The 14,092-nt window shown below is 39.4% G+C and overlaps 1 protein-coding gene across 2 annotated transcripts in view; it reads right to left on the reverse strand.

Annotated features, from left to right (window-relative positions):
• LOC129724618 (LIM/homeobox protein Awh-like) overlaps window positions 1–14,092 on the reverse strand; it is a 97,194-nt gene that overhangs the window by 18,223 nt on the left and 64,879 nt on the right. For both annotated transcript variants that reach the window (XR_008727935.1, XM_055679636.1), the window contains exon 2: window positions 3,837–4,018. Coding sequence is in view for 1 of the 2 variants with exons in the window: in XM_055679636.1 (XP_055535611.1) it covers window positions 3,837–4,018 (182 nt within the window). In the remaining variant the exon portion in view is untranslated. The remainder of the gene's footprint in view (window positions 1–3,836; window positions 4,019–14,092) is intronic.

Consider the following 14,092-nt stretch of genomic DNA (forward strand, 5'->3'; position numbering starts at 1 on the left):
GTCTCCCCTCTACAAAATGCACATATTTCCTCAAATCTTCACATACTTTTGAATGTCTTCCATTTGTTTTCACAAACAAAAATGACCCTGCGGTGAAGACCGCAGGGTAAATGTCTTCCATTTGAAGATAATGTCTTCCAATAATCTGGCATCGCTGCTAAGCTGTCTAGTTTCGAGTGTTAAATCAGCTTATCACTGTTTATTTATCACATGGAATACTTTATTCGCACTGTCAGTGATAACGCCAAGATGTGATCGGTATCTTATCCGCTATTGAATTGAACAACAAATTGTCTCCCAGACGCGGGGGCCTAGTGTGGTTGGTAACGTCTCTGCCAACCACGCTCGACGCCTGGGTTCGAATCCCACCGCCGACATAGGTGTCGATGGTTGTGAGGTGGCGTGATCCACTCACAACCAACCCAACTGGTCTAGATTCAATCCTAGCCGACGCCGGGAGATTTTCTGAGGCGAAAAATCTCTGGGATCACGCCTTCCATCGCATGAGGAAGTAAAGCCGTTGGCGCCGGTCCGTTAATAAACGGGTCGTGAGTTAGGGTCCTGGGTGTGGAGTCGCCTCCCTGGGCGTCGGTGATTGGGCACAACAGTGGCGGAACTAGACCGACGGAAAATAAGCGAGAATAAAAAAAAAAACAAATTGTCTTTTTCAGGATGAAATAAAAACCTGATGATTGAAGAGTTAATGTTTTCTCTTGAGTTGATTTACATTTTGAAATTTGTAAAAGTTATAAATTTTATTTTATCCCCGTGTCTCAGAGCGTACTGAATTATCTTTTCCTTCAGTCATGAGCACAACATCCGAAAAATTTTCATTATCTCAAAATTTGAAAATTGTCAAGCCCCAAACATAAAAACAAGCAAGTTACTATATTATTGAAAATGGTCAATCCTTGTTGAAGCGCAAAATTCGATTGATCTGATTCGTCAACGTTTATTTACTAGAAAAAATGACTGACACGCAAGCAGCCGGGTTATCTTTCTTTTAAAAGTATTCTACTTCAACCTTGCGGTCGTGGCTTTGCACACAACCTTCCTGGGATTTTTTTACCCAAATATGAAAATTCTATGAGTTTTCCTCATTATAGTATTTTCATACTCATCCTCAAAAAACAGATCTTAAATCGGACAGAAACTGGGTTCAAAATGGTGATTCAACGAAAGCAGTTTTGGCATGGTTTTAATATATATCAAAGAGCAAAATAATATTAAGTATGTAGAGCACTAATGGATTCGCTAATATCTAAATGTGTAAATCAAATGTTGAGGAAAACAGTCGCAGAGATTGATTGGTAGGTATCTGATCCCAAAAATGTAAGTAACATGTCAATTTTGCTCCAATTCCCCTACTATACTGAAACAGGATTATCTTGACGTAAGATTATCTTATTTGAAATCTGTTCAACACAATATCAAGAGTGTAAGTGATACTCAAAGACATAATAACAACAAAATTAACATGATCCTTTCCCGTTTGCAGGGAGAGGATCGCATTTTTGGCCAGGACGCATTAAAATTGTGATGTTACCCCAAAAAACCGAGAAGAAGACTGTAATATTTGTTTTGTCAGTACAAGCTTTTTGTTTCAAGTATCTAAAATATCATCTATTAATTCAATATAGAAGTTTTTATTTATCAAAATCACAAGAAGAATGTCGAGGCAATGAAAATCTGTGTGCTGAGCTGAAAATGCTTCCCAGTGGACTTTTAATCTTTACCAGCCCACAGTCTCTATCTCCAATGTGTTCACCCGTTGTGAGCGAACCCCGTAGGACTTCATACTTAACAATTCTCGCTAAACATGTGAAAAGGGCCCATGTGCCATATGTAAACAAGCCACAATTTCACGTTTTTCAATGAATACAAGCTTAATCTACTCGTACAAATAAGATTTTTTGATAAAAAGTGAGTTCTTTTATCAATAAATCTTATTGATAAGAGCAGATTTCGCTTGTATTGATCAAAAAACGAGAAAATTTGGCTTGTTTACATATGGCACATGGGCCCTTTTCACATGTTTGGCGAGAATTCTCCTTTTGGAAATGCAATGAATGCACACAACACACACGCTCCCAATAGGACCATGCCGCGCCAGCCCAACCCATCTAGAAAGTTTATTTTTTTGTACCTTGACGGGAGCTCAGTCTGGACCGCGAAACAACTTGGCACAATGCGATACAAGGCGCGATATGTCTTGCTTAATTACAATTTGATATGAGCTTTAATTTTGTCTCCGTTTTACTCAACGGTCGCTTACATGCTGCCTCCGAAGGTTTCCAGAAGTCCATAGACTCCGGCGCGAATCCGACAGCCAGAACAATGATCGTCAACTGCGTGAAAGAAACTCGCCACGCCAACCGAGACAGACAGCGTCGTCATCAAAATCTGGATCCATGGGATATTGAGGGCTGCTGCAGTTAGCACTGCTGCCGCTGTTGCTGCTGCTTTCGTTGAGAGAATCAATCGCACTTCGCCCAGAGAGCTTGCACCTTTTCGATATGATTTTTCACCTTATGAATATTTATTTGAGACCCCACCCGACACCCGAGTCCATCACGATGGCTACCTTGGCGCTGATAAATACTGGAGCGGCTGCTGGTTGCCCTCCAGTCTGGCGAAGATTGATGGATATATTTTTTTTATTACTCTCGCGACGTGATCGGAGTGGAATATTGTTTTATTTATAGAGTTTAATTGATAAATATGATAATTGGTTTCGCTGCACGAGAGCAACGGTGGTTGTCCTTCCGTCTTTTGCCATGATGACCAAGCGACGGCAGCGGCGTACGTTTTTTTGTTTGCCTTAGTTTTTCATTATGCCGAAAACTCGTTCTCGACCCGATATCGCAAGCGAAATTAAAAGCCCCTAGTTTATTGGGTGAGAAATCGAGAGCAACAATTCAGCGTTTCAGGCAGATAAATCATTCATTGATGCTGCGGACTGCGCTGCATGCCAATGCAGAGCAAAAGTGGTTTTTCTACATATCATAATGCGAGGTATAAATACAATTAATATTCACTTTGCTTTAACAATTAAACAACGGGCATATAACTCTTAAATATTCAAAATCATCTTCTCAGTTTAGTTATGCAATACACAAATGTGTGAGACTCTTCGAACGTTGGTTTTTTGATGAGATTTTCATGAGTTTGATTACAAGCTAACACAAGAGTGAGACCATTTCCGCAAAATGTTTAGAAACGCGCTTATGTAAAACTCCTGTTTGTTCACGGAATTGCCAAAGTGACAGCAGTTATACTCTCGTTAACATTTATTCTTCATTTAGCTATTTCAACTGATTTGTTGTAAATATTTACCACAGACTAACAGGCACAAAACTTGGAACAAATTTTCAATAAAATCATCGTTCGGATGACTCCAGTATTTTACATTAGTAACACTAGAACCATATTCTGCCGTTCGCGCTGCGTCATGTATTTTTGCATCAGCGCTAGCGTTACTACATGTGTCAAATGGGGAACCTCGAAATGTGTATGAGATTGCATGGCAGCGCCCCAGACGGCGTTGTCGCGCAATGACTGTTATTTGATTGGGCATTTGAGTCGATTGTTTTTGTGGCGATGGAGCTAGGTTCCAGTGTTACGTCTGTTAGTCTGAGTATTTACTATGAAAATGCGCTAGTATACTACTATAAATAATCTCTTGAAATTTCAAAACAACGGGAAAGATATCTAAAATAAATTTGTTGGAAATAATGCAATAGTTGGATGAGGCAAAACCACAAAAATATTTTTTCCAACTTCATTTGTTCTACAATCATAGTTTTAAGCAATAAAAATCTAATTTTTTTACTTACTTTGCATAATCCGCCCGACAGTAGACTTGTCGATCCCTGAAGTAACACGACGGTTGTCGCTCCAGTAAAGTTAGACAGACCGAACACCGCAGACAGGAACCGTGCCAGGAGCATCCATCAACGTCGAAGAGGTATTTATCGGCAATCGGTTCACCGCATGCCGTACAAGTCTTAAGTTCAGTCTGCAAAAAAAGAATAATGCATCAAAACTATTACAAATAGATACGAGTTTCTAGAAATTCTCACGACAATACATAGCTCATAAAGAACAAAACACACAGCGCACAGGCGTCGCCCCTTATTCCGGAACAAATATGGAAAATCACGGAACTGTAATGGTTCCTGTCTGGGACTAACGGTTTTCCCCCGACACAGAGAAGGAATATTTCCTATGATAAATTGTCCCAAGTTCATGAAGTTTAGGATGCGTGAAACAGCAAAGCAAACTGGTGGGCTGACTTAAACAGGGAAATAAGACAGCGATCATGGGTTGAATTTTTCACAGCGTTGCCCATCGTAAAAGACCCTCCAATAAAAGCGAATCTAGCAAAAATAATAAAGTGTCACTTACCCAACAATAACACCGTACCGGCAGATTGACAGCGAAGTTCGTCTGTGGGTAGTTTTATTGTGAACATGCATACCGAGATGACTTTTACGATTACGCGCCTGTGCTTCGCCATTTTATGTCAGTGTCCTTATGTCCAATATTTCCCATCAGGACGATCATGTTAAAATCCATACAAATAGAAGGGCTTCTCGTATTCGAGAACAATTTCTCGGTAGATCCGATATTATTTTTAATAACTTTACAAATTTAACTAGCGTGCTTGAAGCACGGGTTGAATTGTTTAACTAAAATATCTTGCATTGTAATAAACAAATGTCCTTGGAATTAAGAAATAAGGAACACCCATCGATTTGGCAAACCAGCTGCAACTGCGAATAACTGTTGCAGAGTGACACCGGCAAAATATACCCGATTTTGTGGCTTCCTATGCTCACTCCCCTCATTGTCACCGTTGTTGTTTCACACAGCGTTTGCGGATGTGTCATTCAGAACAAATTTATTATTTATTATCTTGATATTAACTACCAACCACTACTGAAGTGATATATATAAGCCTGCCTCGGAAGAGTGCGATTTGCTTTCTGGTGTCTCTATTGTGGTTGAGCTTTTAGAACAAGGGTGAACAAGCGCGACCAACTCTCCTCGGTGATGGATGGGTTTTGTATTGCAAAACGGTCGTTTTGTTCCACTCCATTACGGTCTCAAGAGGGAAAGTGTGCGCTCCCTGAGGAGAGTTTTGGCCCCTTTTTAACACGCCTCACCGTACAGACGTGGAACAATTAGGTATGAAACATATGTTTGCTTTTTATCACTGTTTAGTGTGCACTATCTCTTCAATGGAATCCTTGAACAGCATTATGAGCACAAGAAAGTGATTCGGTAACTGTAAATTTGTTTGATTTTCGTCTTCTATTATTTTTGTCCTTGTTAATTCTTTGCGATTGAATTTTAGAATAAATTGAATCAAAATAATTTTTAATACTTGAGTTATAAGTAATTCCATGCCAAAAAATCTGTCGTCCGAACTCGAGTGTCGCTGAAACTGCACACATTTTCAGTTTACCAAACTGAGTTTTTTCCGAATGCAAACTGGGGACACGTATTTTGAACTCGAGAGTACTTTTCTCAAACGACGTGTACCTAAATACAAGGCGTATGCATTAAAATCAACCAAAGTCGCTTTTCACGCAAGCATACTTAGTGGCAAAAAACCTCATAAATTCCTACACCCGCGTTAGGAAAAAGATTTATTTATGTTATTAAAATTATTCGTCAATCTCCACCAAAAACCAAAGTATCACAAAAATATATGATCAAAATTACACAATTCACTGTTTGAAAGCAAAAAGATTGGAGAAGTAATCCAATATTTTAGTATTTTACCATATACTACAATGTAATGTAGTAATGTAACTCAAAAACACCTTTAGTTGCATAGAAAACTGCCTAGAAACTAGGGTGGTCGGAAACCGGTATTTCGGTCTTCCAAACAAAACGGTATTTTGATTTTTCAGATTGATACACACCAGGGCACAGTGGTCGGAAAAGCGCTTAAACGGTTGATGTTAGCCAAAAACAGTGTTCAAAATAATTGTTCATAAAAATATAACGGGAATGTTGATGAGAAATATTTTATCATGGCCTATTATTACAAAAAAGCATTTTCATTTTCATTTTCATTTTCATTTTTTTTTTCTCAAGAACATAATGCTCTAGACAAATATGACCTACAAAAAATACAGCTTCCTTTAGAAGACAGCGTTTTGTGATTAAAATATTTCGCAATTTTAAAGGGGAAAAAGAGGCAAACCGGGGCACGCATTCAAATACTTTTTCAAAGCTTAGACCTTATACTATGAGCTTATTAAACTTTAATAATTGACAATTCATAAATGAGTGAGTAGAATAATGTTTTATGTATGCTTGTTTCTGGGGTTTCTATACAAAAACGTATCAACTATCTGATATATGAACAATGATTTGTGAATTTATTAAACAGATACTTCGTAATACTTTCATAATCACTGAGAACACTTCTTAGCAGTGGTGGGCACCATTCCGTTAATTCGCTAATTCGCTTATTAGCGACGCCAAAATTCAGTTAGCGATTTAGCGATTTCGCTAATTTTTGAGCAGGTTAGCGAAACTGTTAGCGTCGCTAAAATTTTGGTCTTCGAAACGCTAATCGCTAATTCGCTAAATTTTGTAGAGAAGCGACAATAGAAATATTTAGAAAAACTGTGAATTGCTGATGGCGTTGGTAAATTGCTTCGAAAGATGAACATACACTGGGGTCTTTTTTTACGCGGGTTATTTTTATGCGGTTTTTTTATACGCGACTTTTTTTAAGCGATTTTTTACAATAACGCGGATTATTTTTACGCGGTGTTTTTGAATAACGTGGATTATTTTTACGCGATTTGGAAGATTATTTTTACGCGGTTTTTTTAATATGTTTAGTATAAGTAAATCCAATAATGTAAAAATCAATCGTATGGTTTATGACAATAAGATACTCTGTTTTATTAATCTAAATAATTGAAATTATGACAACTTTGGTTCTACTTTTTCGATTCAGATAATAATTGAATTTTTATGAGAACATTCCTAAGAGTATCTATTTTCAATGCAAGCTAAATAACTTTTGTTATTCTTGTTTTTACAAAATCAAATATGAATACCGTTTCGTGAACCTCTTATTGTAAATAGCTTTAAAAAGTAATTGTTTTCGTTTGTTTAACCAAAACAGATCAAAATGGTCCAAATCTTACAAAACACGAGCAATAAATATAGCGATATGACTATTTACATATTAAAAAGTTAGCGATTAGCGATTAGCGAAAGTTCCGCTAATGTGGGTTTAGCGTTTAGCGTTTAGCGATTATCGAGCTAAATTTTCCGGCTAGCGACTTAGCGATTAGCGTCGCTAAATTTTCGGTTAGCGGTGCCCACCACTGCTTCTTAAGTATATTTTGTTGCTGACAGGTGCATCCATCAGCCATTCGACGTGAGTAAAATGAACACATAATAACAAAGTTTATTGTTAAGTATTTATTTCATCTTCATCTATCTCTTTTTCACTCTCTGTAAAATCTAGCATTAATTCAGCATCTTTTGAAAATTCTTGATGCTTCTTTCGTGGTTTGACCCACAAGCCGGCAATAACACAGACGCTTTTTTTCGAAAATACAAAGGTCGCAGCGGATATTTTAGGTATTGTCCGGTCATTTCTTTTGACCGGGAAAATACCGAAAAAATTAATTTTGCTTTTTTGTTAAACATGCAGTCTCAAGTAATACATTTTGGTAAAAACTCCAGGATTAAAAATTTGAAATACTTAATCTCTTGAAGGTTAAATTTAAAAAAAAAATTGTAATTACAATATATTTAAGGAATAACCATTTTCGCAAATTCGCAAATTTATTCACTTCATACCAACAGACATATATTGTCCAAATGGTGGCTAGACTACTACACTAAACTTTAGTACAACAGTTGTCTAAACATGGCAATAAATTTATAACGAAGCACTTCAACAGATAAATGAAAATTAAACACAGACGACACTCGGTTAAACGCTCGTTGAAGACCAATGATTGCACTATTGGAGCTGTAGTTAGTACGGCGAAAAGGTAGATTCATTGAGGGTACTCTTCGTAGAGTTCTTGATGGGGCGTTTAAATTGATCTGGCGAAGAATGTCCGGACAATCAACCCGTGCTGCCAGCACATTGGCCACAGTCATAGCACGAGCAGTCTCACGTCGGACTTGAAGGGTGCTAAGGTGGAGAAGTTGACAACGGTCCTCATAACGAGTGTCCGACATAGGCTGTCTCCATGGCAAGAGGCGGAGGGTATAGCGGAGAAATCGGCGCTGGATGCTCTCGATACGTTGAATGGCGTTGTGGTAATGCGGAGTCCAAACCGTGGAGCAGTATTCAAGCTGCGACCGAACAAGTGAGCAATATAATGCAGTCAGACAACATATGTCCCCAAAGTCACGCGTCATTCTGAAGATTAGTCCAAGCTGCCTAGATGCTTTGGTGATTATCAATGAAATATGCTGCTTGAAGGTGAGTTTGACGTCGAGAAGTACACCAAGATCTTTAACGACATCGACACGCTGAATGGTTTGATTGTTGAGGCTGTAGTTGAAGAGTATCGGATGCATTTTTCTAGTATATGTTATTACCGAACATTTGGAGGGATTTAGCGTCATACGGTTAATCGTACACCAATTACTGAATGAGTTTAATTGTTGCTGGAGAACGGATGCATCTGAGGTATTTAAAAAATTTTTGAAAATAGTTTCAGGTCATCTGCGAATGACAGACGTGGGCCTCGTAACGAATAATTTGCGTCGTTAAAATATAGTAAAAACACCAACGGTCCCAGGTGACTGCCTTGCGCGACACCAGATGTTGCAGGAAAAAAATTGAAAGCTCGTCTCCAATCTTGACGCTGATTGTTCGCCCTGTTAGATAAGATTCCATCCAGTGTAAAAGAGCGCCGCTAAAGCCATAGCGTTCCAGCTTTGCAACAGTAATGCGGTGGTTAACTTTGTCAAAAGCAGCTGAGAGATCAGTATAGATTGCGTCTGTCTGTGACCGTTGGGCGAAGCTTTCGAAGACATAACTGGTAAAACAGAGCAAATTTGTAGCGGTGGAGCGTTTAGGTAAAAAACCGTGCTGGTCATCTGATATGGCATGCTGGCAATGCGAGAAAATAGGTTGTATGATAACCAGTTCAAACAACTTTGACACTGCGCAAAGAGCTGAAATTCCCCTGTAGTTATTAACGTTCGACCTATCACCTTTTTTGTGTACGGGAAACATATATGCCTTCTTCCAGTCAACAGGAAATTTGCCTGTCGCCAGCGATAGGCGAAACACCATATTTCAATAATTTAATATGATTTTAGTAATAGTTTTGTAGTATAAAGTTTCATGAAGGTGATCAGCTTTCTAAATGCATTCGTTATCTAGATAATTAAAAAAAAAACTTAAACAAAAGAAAATTTTTCCGAGTTTGAACACATTTTACCTTAAGAGGCAACAGTGGAGCCATTTTGAATTTTTGAGAAATCGAAAATTTTCAATGCTTTTTCGACGCCAATTTGTTTTAAAGTCAAACAACAAAATTCTCAAGTTTTATCTTTTATCGTCCGGGGGGTAAATGATGTCCTAGAGCGTTAGTTTTTTGCATGATGGTTTTTCTTAATGCAGAGTACCTCTCCGCAAAATATTAGTTCTCTATGACTTAATTAATCCCCCGGACGATAATAGATAAAACCTGAAGATATTAGAGCCGATACACTATAAACTTTTTCTTACCCATCTCTCAAAAAAAAAAAACAGATCTTAAATCGGACAAAATTTGTTCATTTATTTGGCATTCCGTCAGGACATAGCCTGATAAAGAAAGTTTCTCCAGTTCACTTGGTTATTGGCTGCTGCTCTCCAATCCATGGGACACCATGTACTCTCCGCCAGATCTCGTTCCACCTGGTCTACCCATCTTGCTCACTGCGCCCCTGGTCGTCTTCTTCCTGTCGGATTCGAGGCAAACACCATTTTCGCAGGGTAGCTGTCCAACATTCCTGCAACGTGCCCTGCCCCGCGTATCCATCCAGCTTTAATCAATTTTCGAATACTGGGCTCGCCATAGAGTTCTGCGAGTTCATGGTTCATCCTTCGCCTCCATATTCCGTTGCACGCCACCAAAGATCGTCCTTAGTACCCGTCGTTCGAAAACTTCGAGCACTCGCAGGTCTTTCTCGAGCATTGTCCACGTTTCATGCCCGTAGAGAACATCCGGTCTTATGAGCGTTTTGTACAGGTTACACCTTGTACGGGGGCTTAGTCTGTTCGACCGCAATTGCTTGTGGAGCCGGATCTCACGGCTGGTTCCATTGTCCTCGGTTACCAGTGAACAAACTCGGTTACCAAGATAGACAAACTCGTCGACTACCTCGAATTACCACCGCCGCAGTTGTTCTGCCGACAATATCCATGTCATCAGCAAAGCAAACGAATTGACTGGATTTGTTGAAAATCGTACACTGCGTGTTGATGTCCGCTAGATTCATCACACCCTGTTGCGCAATATTGTACAGCAGGCACGAGAGACCATCACCCTGTCGAAGCCCCCTGCAGGATTCAAATGGACCCGACAATCTGCACACAGCACTGCGTCCTATCCACCGTAGCCTTTATCAGTCTAATCAGCTTCCTTGGAAAGCCGTTTCGTCCATGACCTTCCATAGCTCTTTTCGGTCGATAGTGTCACACGCGGCTTTGAAGTCGATGAATTGGTGGTGCTTGGGGGTTCTGTATTCATGGCATTTCTGGAGAAATTGCTGTATGGTGAAGATTTGGTCCATCGTAGACCGTCACAAATCTGTTGGTTAGCGGTGAGAGTCGGCGGAAAATGATTTGGGAAAGCACTTTCTAGGCGGCATTCAGGACGGTGATTGCACGATAGTTTCCACAGTCCATTTTGTCGCCTTTTTTATAGATTGGACAGATAACCCCATCCTTTCACTCCTCCGGTAGCTGTTCTGTATCCCAAATTCTTGCAATCAGCCGGTCAAAACAAGTGGCCAGCTTTTCCGGGCCCATCTTTATAAGCTCCGCTCCAAGACCATCCTTTCCAGCCTGCTTGATGGCATCCTTAACTTCGCCTATCGTTGAGCGTGCCGTCTTTTAGATTTGTCGCACCGGTGGGAACACTTCTCTGCCGCCATAGACTCCTGCCTGGGCGCTATTCAGGTGTTCGTCGAAATGCTATTTCAACCTTTCGGTCACCTCACGATCGTCCGTCAGAACACTGCCATCTTTATCCCGGCACATTTCGACTCGCGGCACAAAGCATCTGCGGGATGCGTTGAGCTTCTGGTAGAACTTTCGCGTTTCCTGAGAATGATGCAGCTGTTCCAGCTCTGCAAACTCCTCCTCATCCAGGCGGCGCTTTTTCACCCGGAAGATTTGGGTTCGCTGCATCTTCTCCTGCCAATGTCTTTCCACATTCTGGCGAGTGGCACTACGCATCTTAACCGCCCGCGCAGCGTTCTCCTCATCTATCACCCTCCTACATGCGTCGTCGAATTACTCGTTTCGTTGGGTTCGTCCCACATGCCCGAAGACGTTCTCCGCTACGCTGTTGATGGCTGTTCCGATGGTTAGCTGTTGGAATGTTGTTTAAACCCGATCTTCCTTTGGTTGCTCGTATCCTAGCTGGCACCGCGTGAAGTTCGGGATAGGAGTGGCTGGATAAGAGGCTAAGGACCACGTGTGGGGTCTATTTTATTCCAGTAGGCGCACTTGGCCCCGATGGTACGCATAATTCAGCAAGCCATTTTCCGGACAAACTGAGCTCAAAACGGTAATTCTACAAAAAAGGTTTTGATATGGTTTTAGTGTATTTCACAAAGAAATAGGTGAAAATGGAAGTCAGATTATGTCTTATATTGAGTAAAAAAGTCTCAGAAATCGATTGGTAGGTGCCTGATCCACGTGAAATGTCAGCAACATTTTGCCCCCCTAAGGTACAATGTGTTCAACCTCGGGAAATATGTTTTTGCATAAAAATACATAAAAAAATCATTCATAGAAGCCAAGGCAGAAGAAAAAGTACATTTTTGTTGTACTGTGTTATCACTTTGAATATGTACAACATCAATTTTCTGTTTCCCAATAACCACAAGTTGCTATTTCCAAAATAACATCTGGAGTAATTACTTTTGAATATAACCCCGATTTATTCACTGCGACCAGTAACATTGATGTTTTGTGATATCGCTCGTGTACTGTATTCCGCACACCTATTATTAGCAATATCACTATTGAAAGTAAGTGATACGAATATTATAATCTTTGAGTGAAAACAGTAAATTTTTACTAATATACTATTATTTCATAAGCTGGCTTTAAAATTTGGCTTTTTGTTTACCGGTAAAGGGTCGCGGTAAACATTGCAAGCCCGACAAGAAACGGCTGAATAAGAAGCTGCAATATGAAGGTAAAACTTTCAGGAAAATAGAAGAAACTATCGGCTGTTCAGAGAATATGTTGGCAACGCCCTGAGATAACGGAAGAGATCAGAAACACGAGGGTGGAAAAGGAAAACCAGCTCAAAGGATGACCTCTGAATACTGAAATTGATGAGAAAGATGCTTTCCTCACATCTATAGCCATCAAAACGGAACCTGAGCTGCAGGCGATAACTAAACTGCCTGATTAACTGTAAATACCGTGCTCGTGCTACCAGAAAAACTTTTTCGCACAGGAAAGAATTTGCAAAAAAAATACATCGCATCGCTAAGCGATGCTCACGCCTATTATTTTTTGCGCCACTTTATATAGTATACGCGGATTTTGATAAGTTTGACTTTTTGTAAACAAACTTAGTTTGTACTTTGTTGAACATGATAATTAATCAGTAGTCCAAAATGATTCTCTATCGCTTTTGATAATTTCAAAAGTATGTATATGTGGTGAAAAATTTTCACTCGCGATTACTTTGATTTGTTTGTTTCGTTTCGCGTCTTCGATTTTTTTCACACGTGTAGATAGGTACTGTGCATTTAAATAAAAATTATCAAAATGTCGCTGATAAACTGGCAGTCAGGCTTACTTCCGATGTTTATTTTTGGTGTTCTCGCAACACTGCAACCATCTCAGCCGCCACTGCGCTGTCAGTCCAGTTTATAAAAACAAATGCATTGAAATCATTCCGCAGTTCTTGTTGTGTGAACACGCAGTTGTTCTATGTGTTTGTAAAGTCGGAAGAAAGTTCGGAAGTCGAAAGTCTGACTTCCGAACTTTAATTTAGTGCTGACGCCACAATACAACTTGCGCAAACCGAGAAACTAATTTTCTTCTTTTGAAATAATTAGGCAAAAATGAAACCTGTATGTTCGACGGGGTGTTGTCTTCTAGAAATAAGAATTGAGATACTGGTATTGTGGCCGAGGCGCATCAAACAGATTTGTAGAAAGCATGTATTCAAGTATATTACGTGCAAGCTTTCATGTAATACAGGGTGGTGAACGGCTTCGGTAGGTTCCTGCATAAGATCGCTGTAAAAAACCTGCCGAAAAAAAACCACTGACGAAGCCGTTCACCACCCTACATTTTTATATATTTGTGAGAAAAATCTTTAGAGTATGGCATTATTTTATGTCGTTGATTCATGTATTGCAAAAATTGCAGCTTAAAACTATTGAACTGAAAAAAAAATCGGTGAGAGAATTTTCGTCTTCAGGAAACGAAAATTTTCAGTATTGATTCTCCTGAAATTATCATTAACGATTCTTTTCCATTTCTGTAACTAAGCAGCCGTATCATTGTTGATGAATGAAAATTAACAAAACGATTTCATGCGATAAAAAATAGGAAGTGATTCTCCGAGTGAGTGATTTTTTTCACGTATAGTTTTTAAGCATAAAATGCATAGAACTCTATCAGTTTTTATACCTAAATCTAAGGCTAGTCATCATATTAAGAGAATCGTTCAAAAAATTTAAATAAATTGTATATTTTACGATTTACGATCCAAACCACGCTCAAGTGTGCGTAGCTACATCAGCATTATTACTGTTGGTTTAAACCAGTAGAATTTGATACACTTTTGAAATTCACTTGAAAAACCACACACGTGGCCCCAACAACATTCTTATTACTTGT

This window comes from Wyeomyia smithii, chromosome 2 (genome assembly GCF_029784165.1).
Source record: "Wyeomyia smithii strain HCP4-BCI-WySm-NY-G18 chromosome 2, ASM2978416v1, whole genome shotgun sequence".
Classification (NCBI taxonomy): domain Eukaryota; kingdom Metazoa; phylum Arthropoda; class Insecta; order Diptera; family Culicidae; genus Wyeomyia; species Wyeomyia smithii.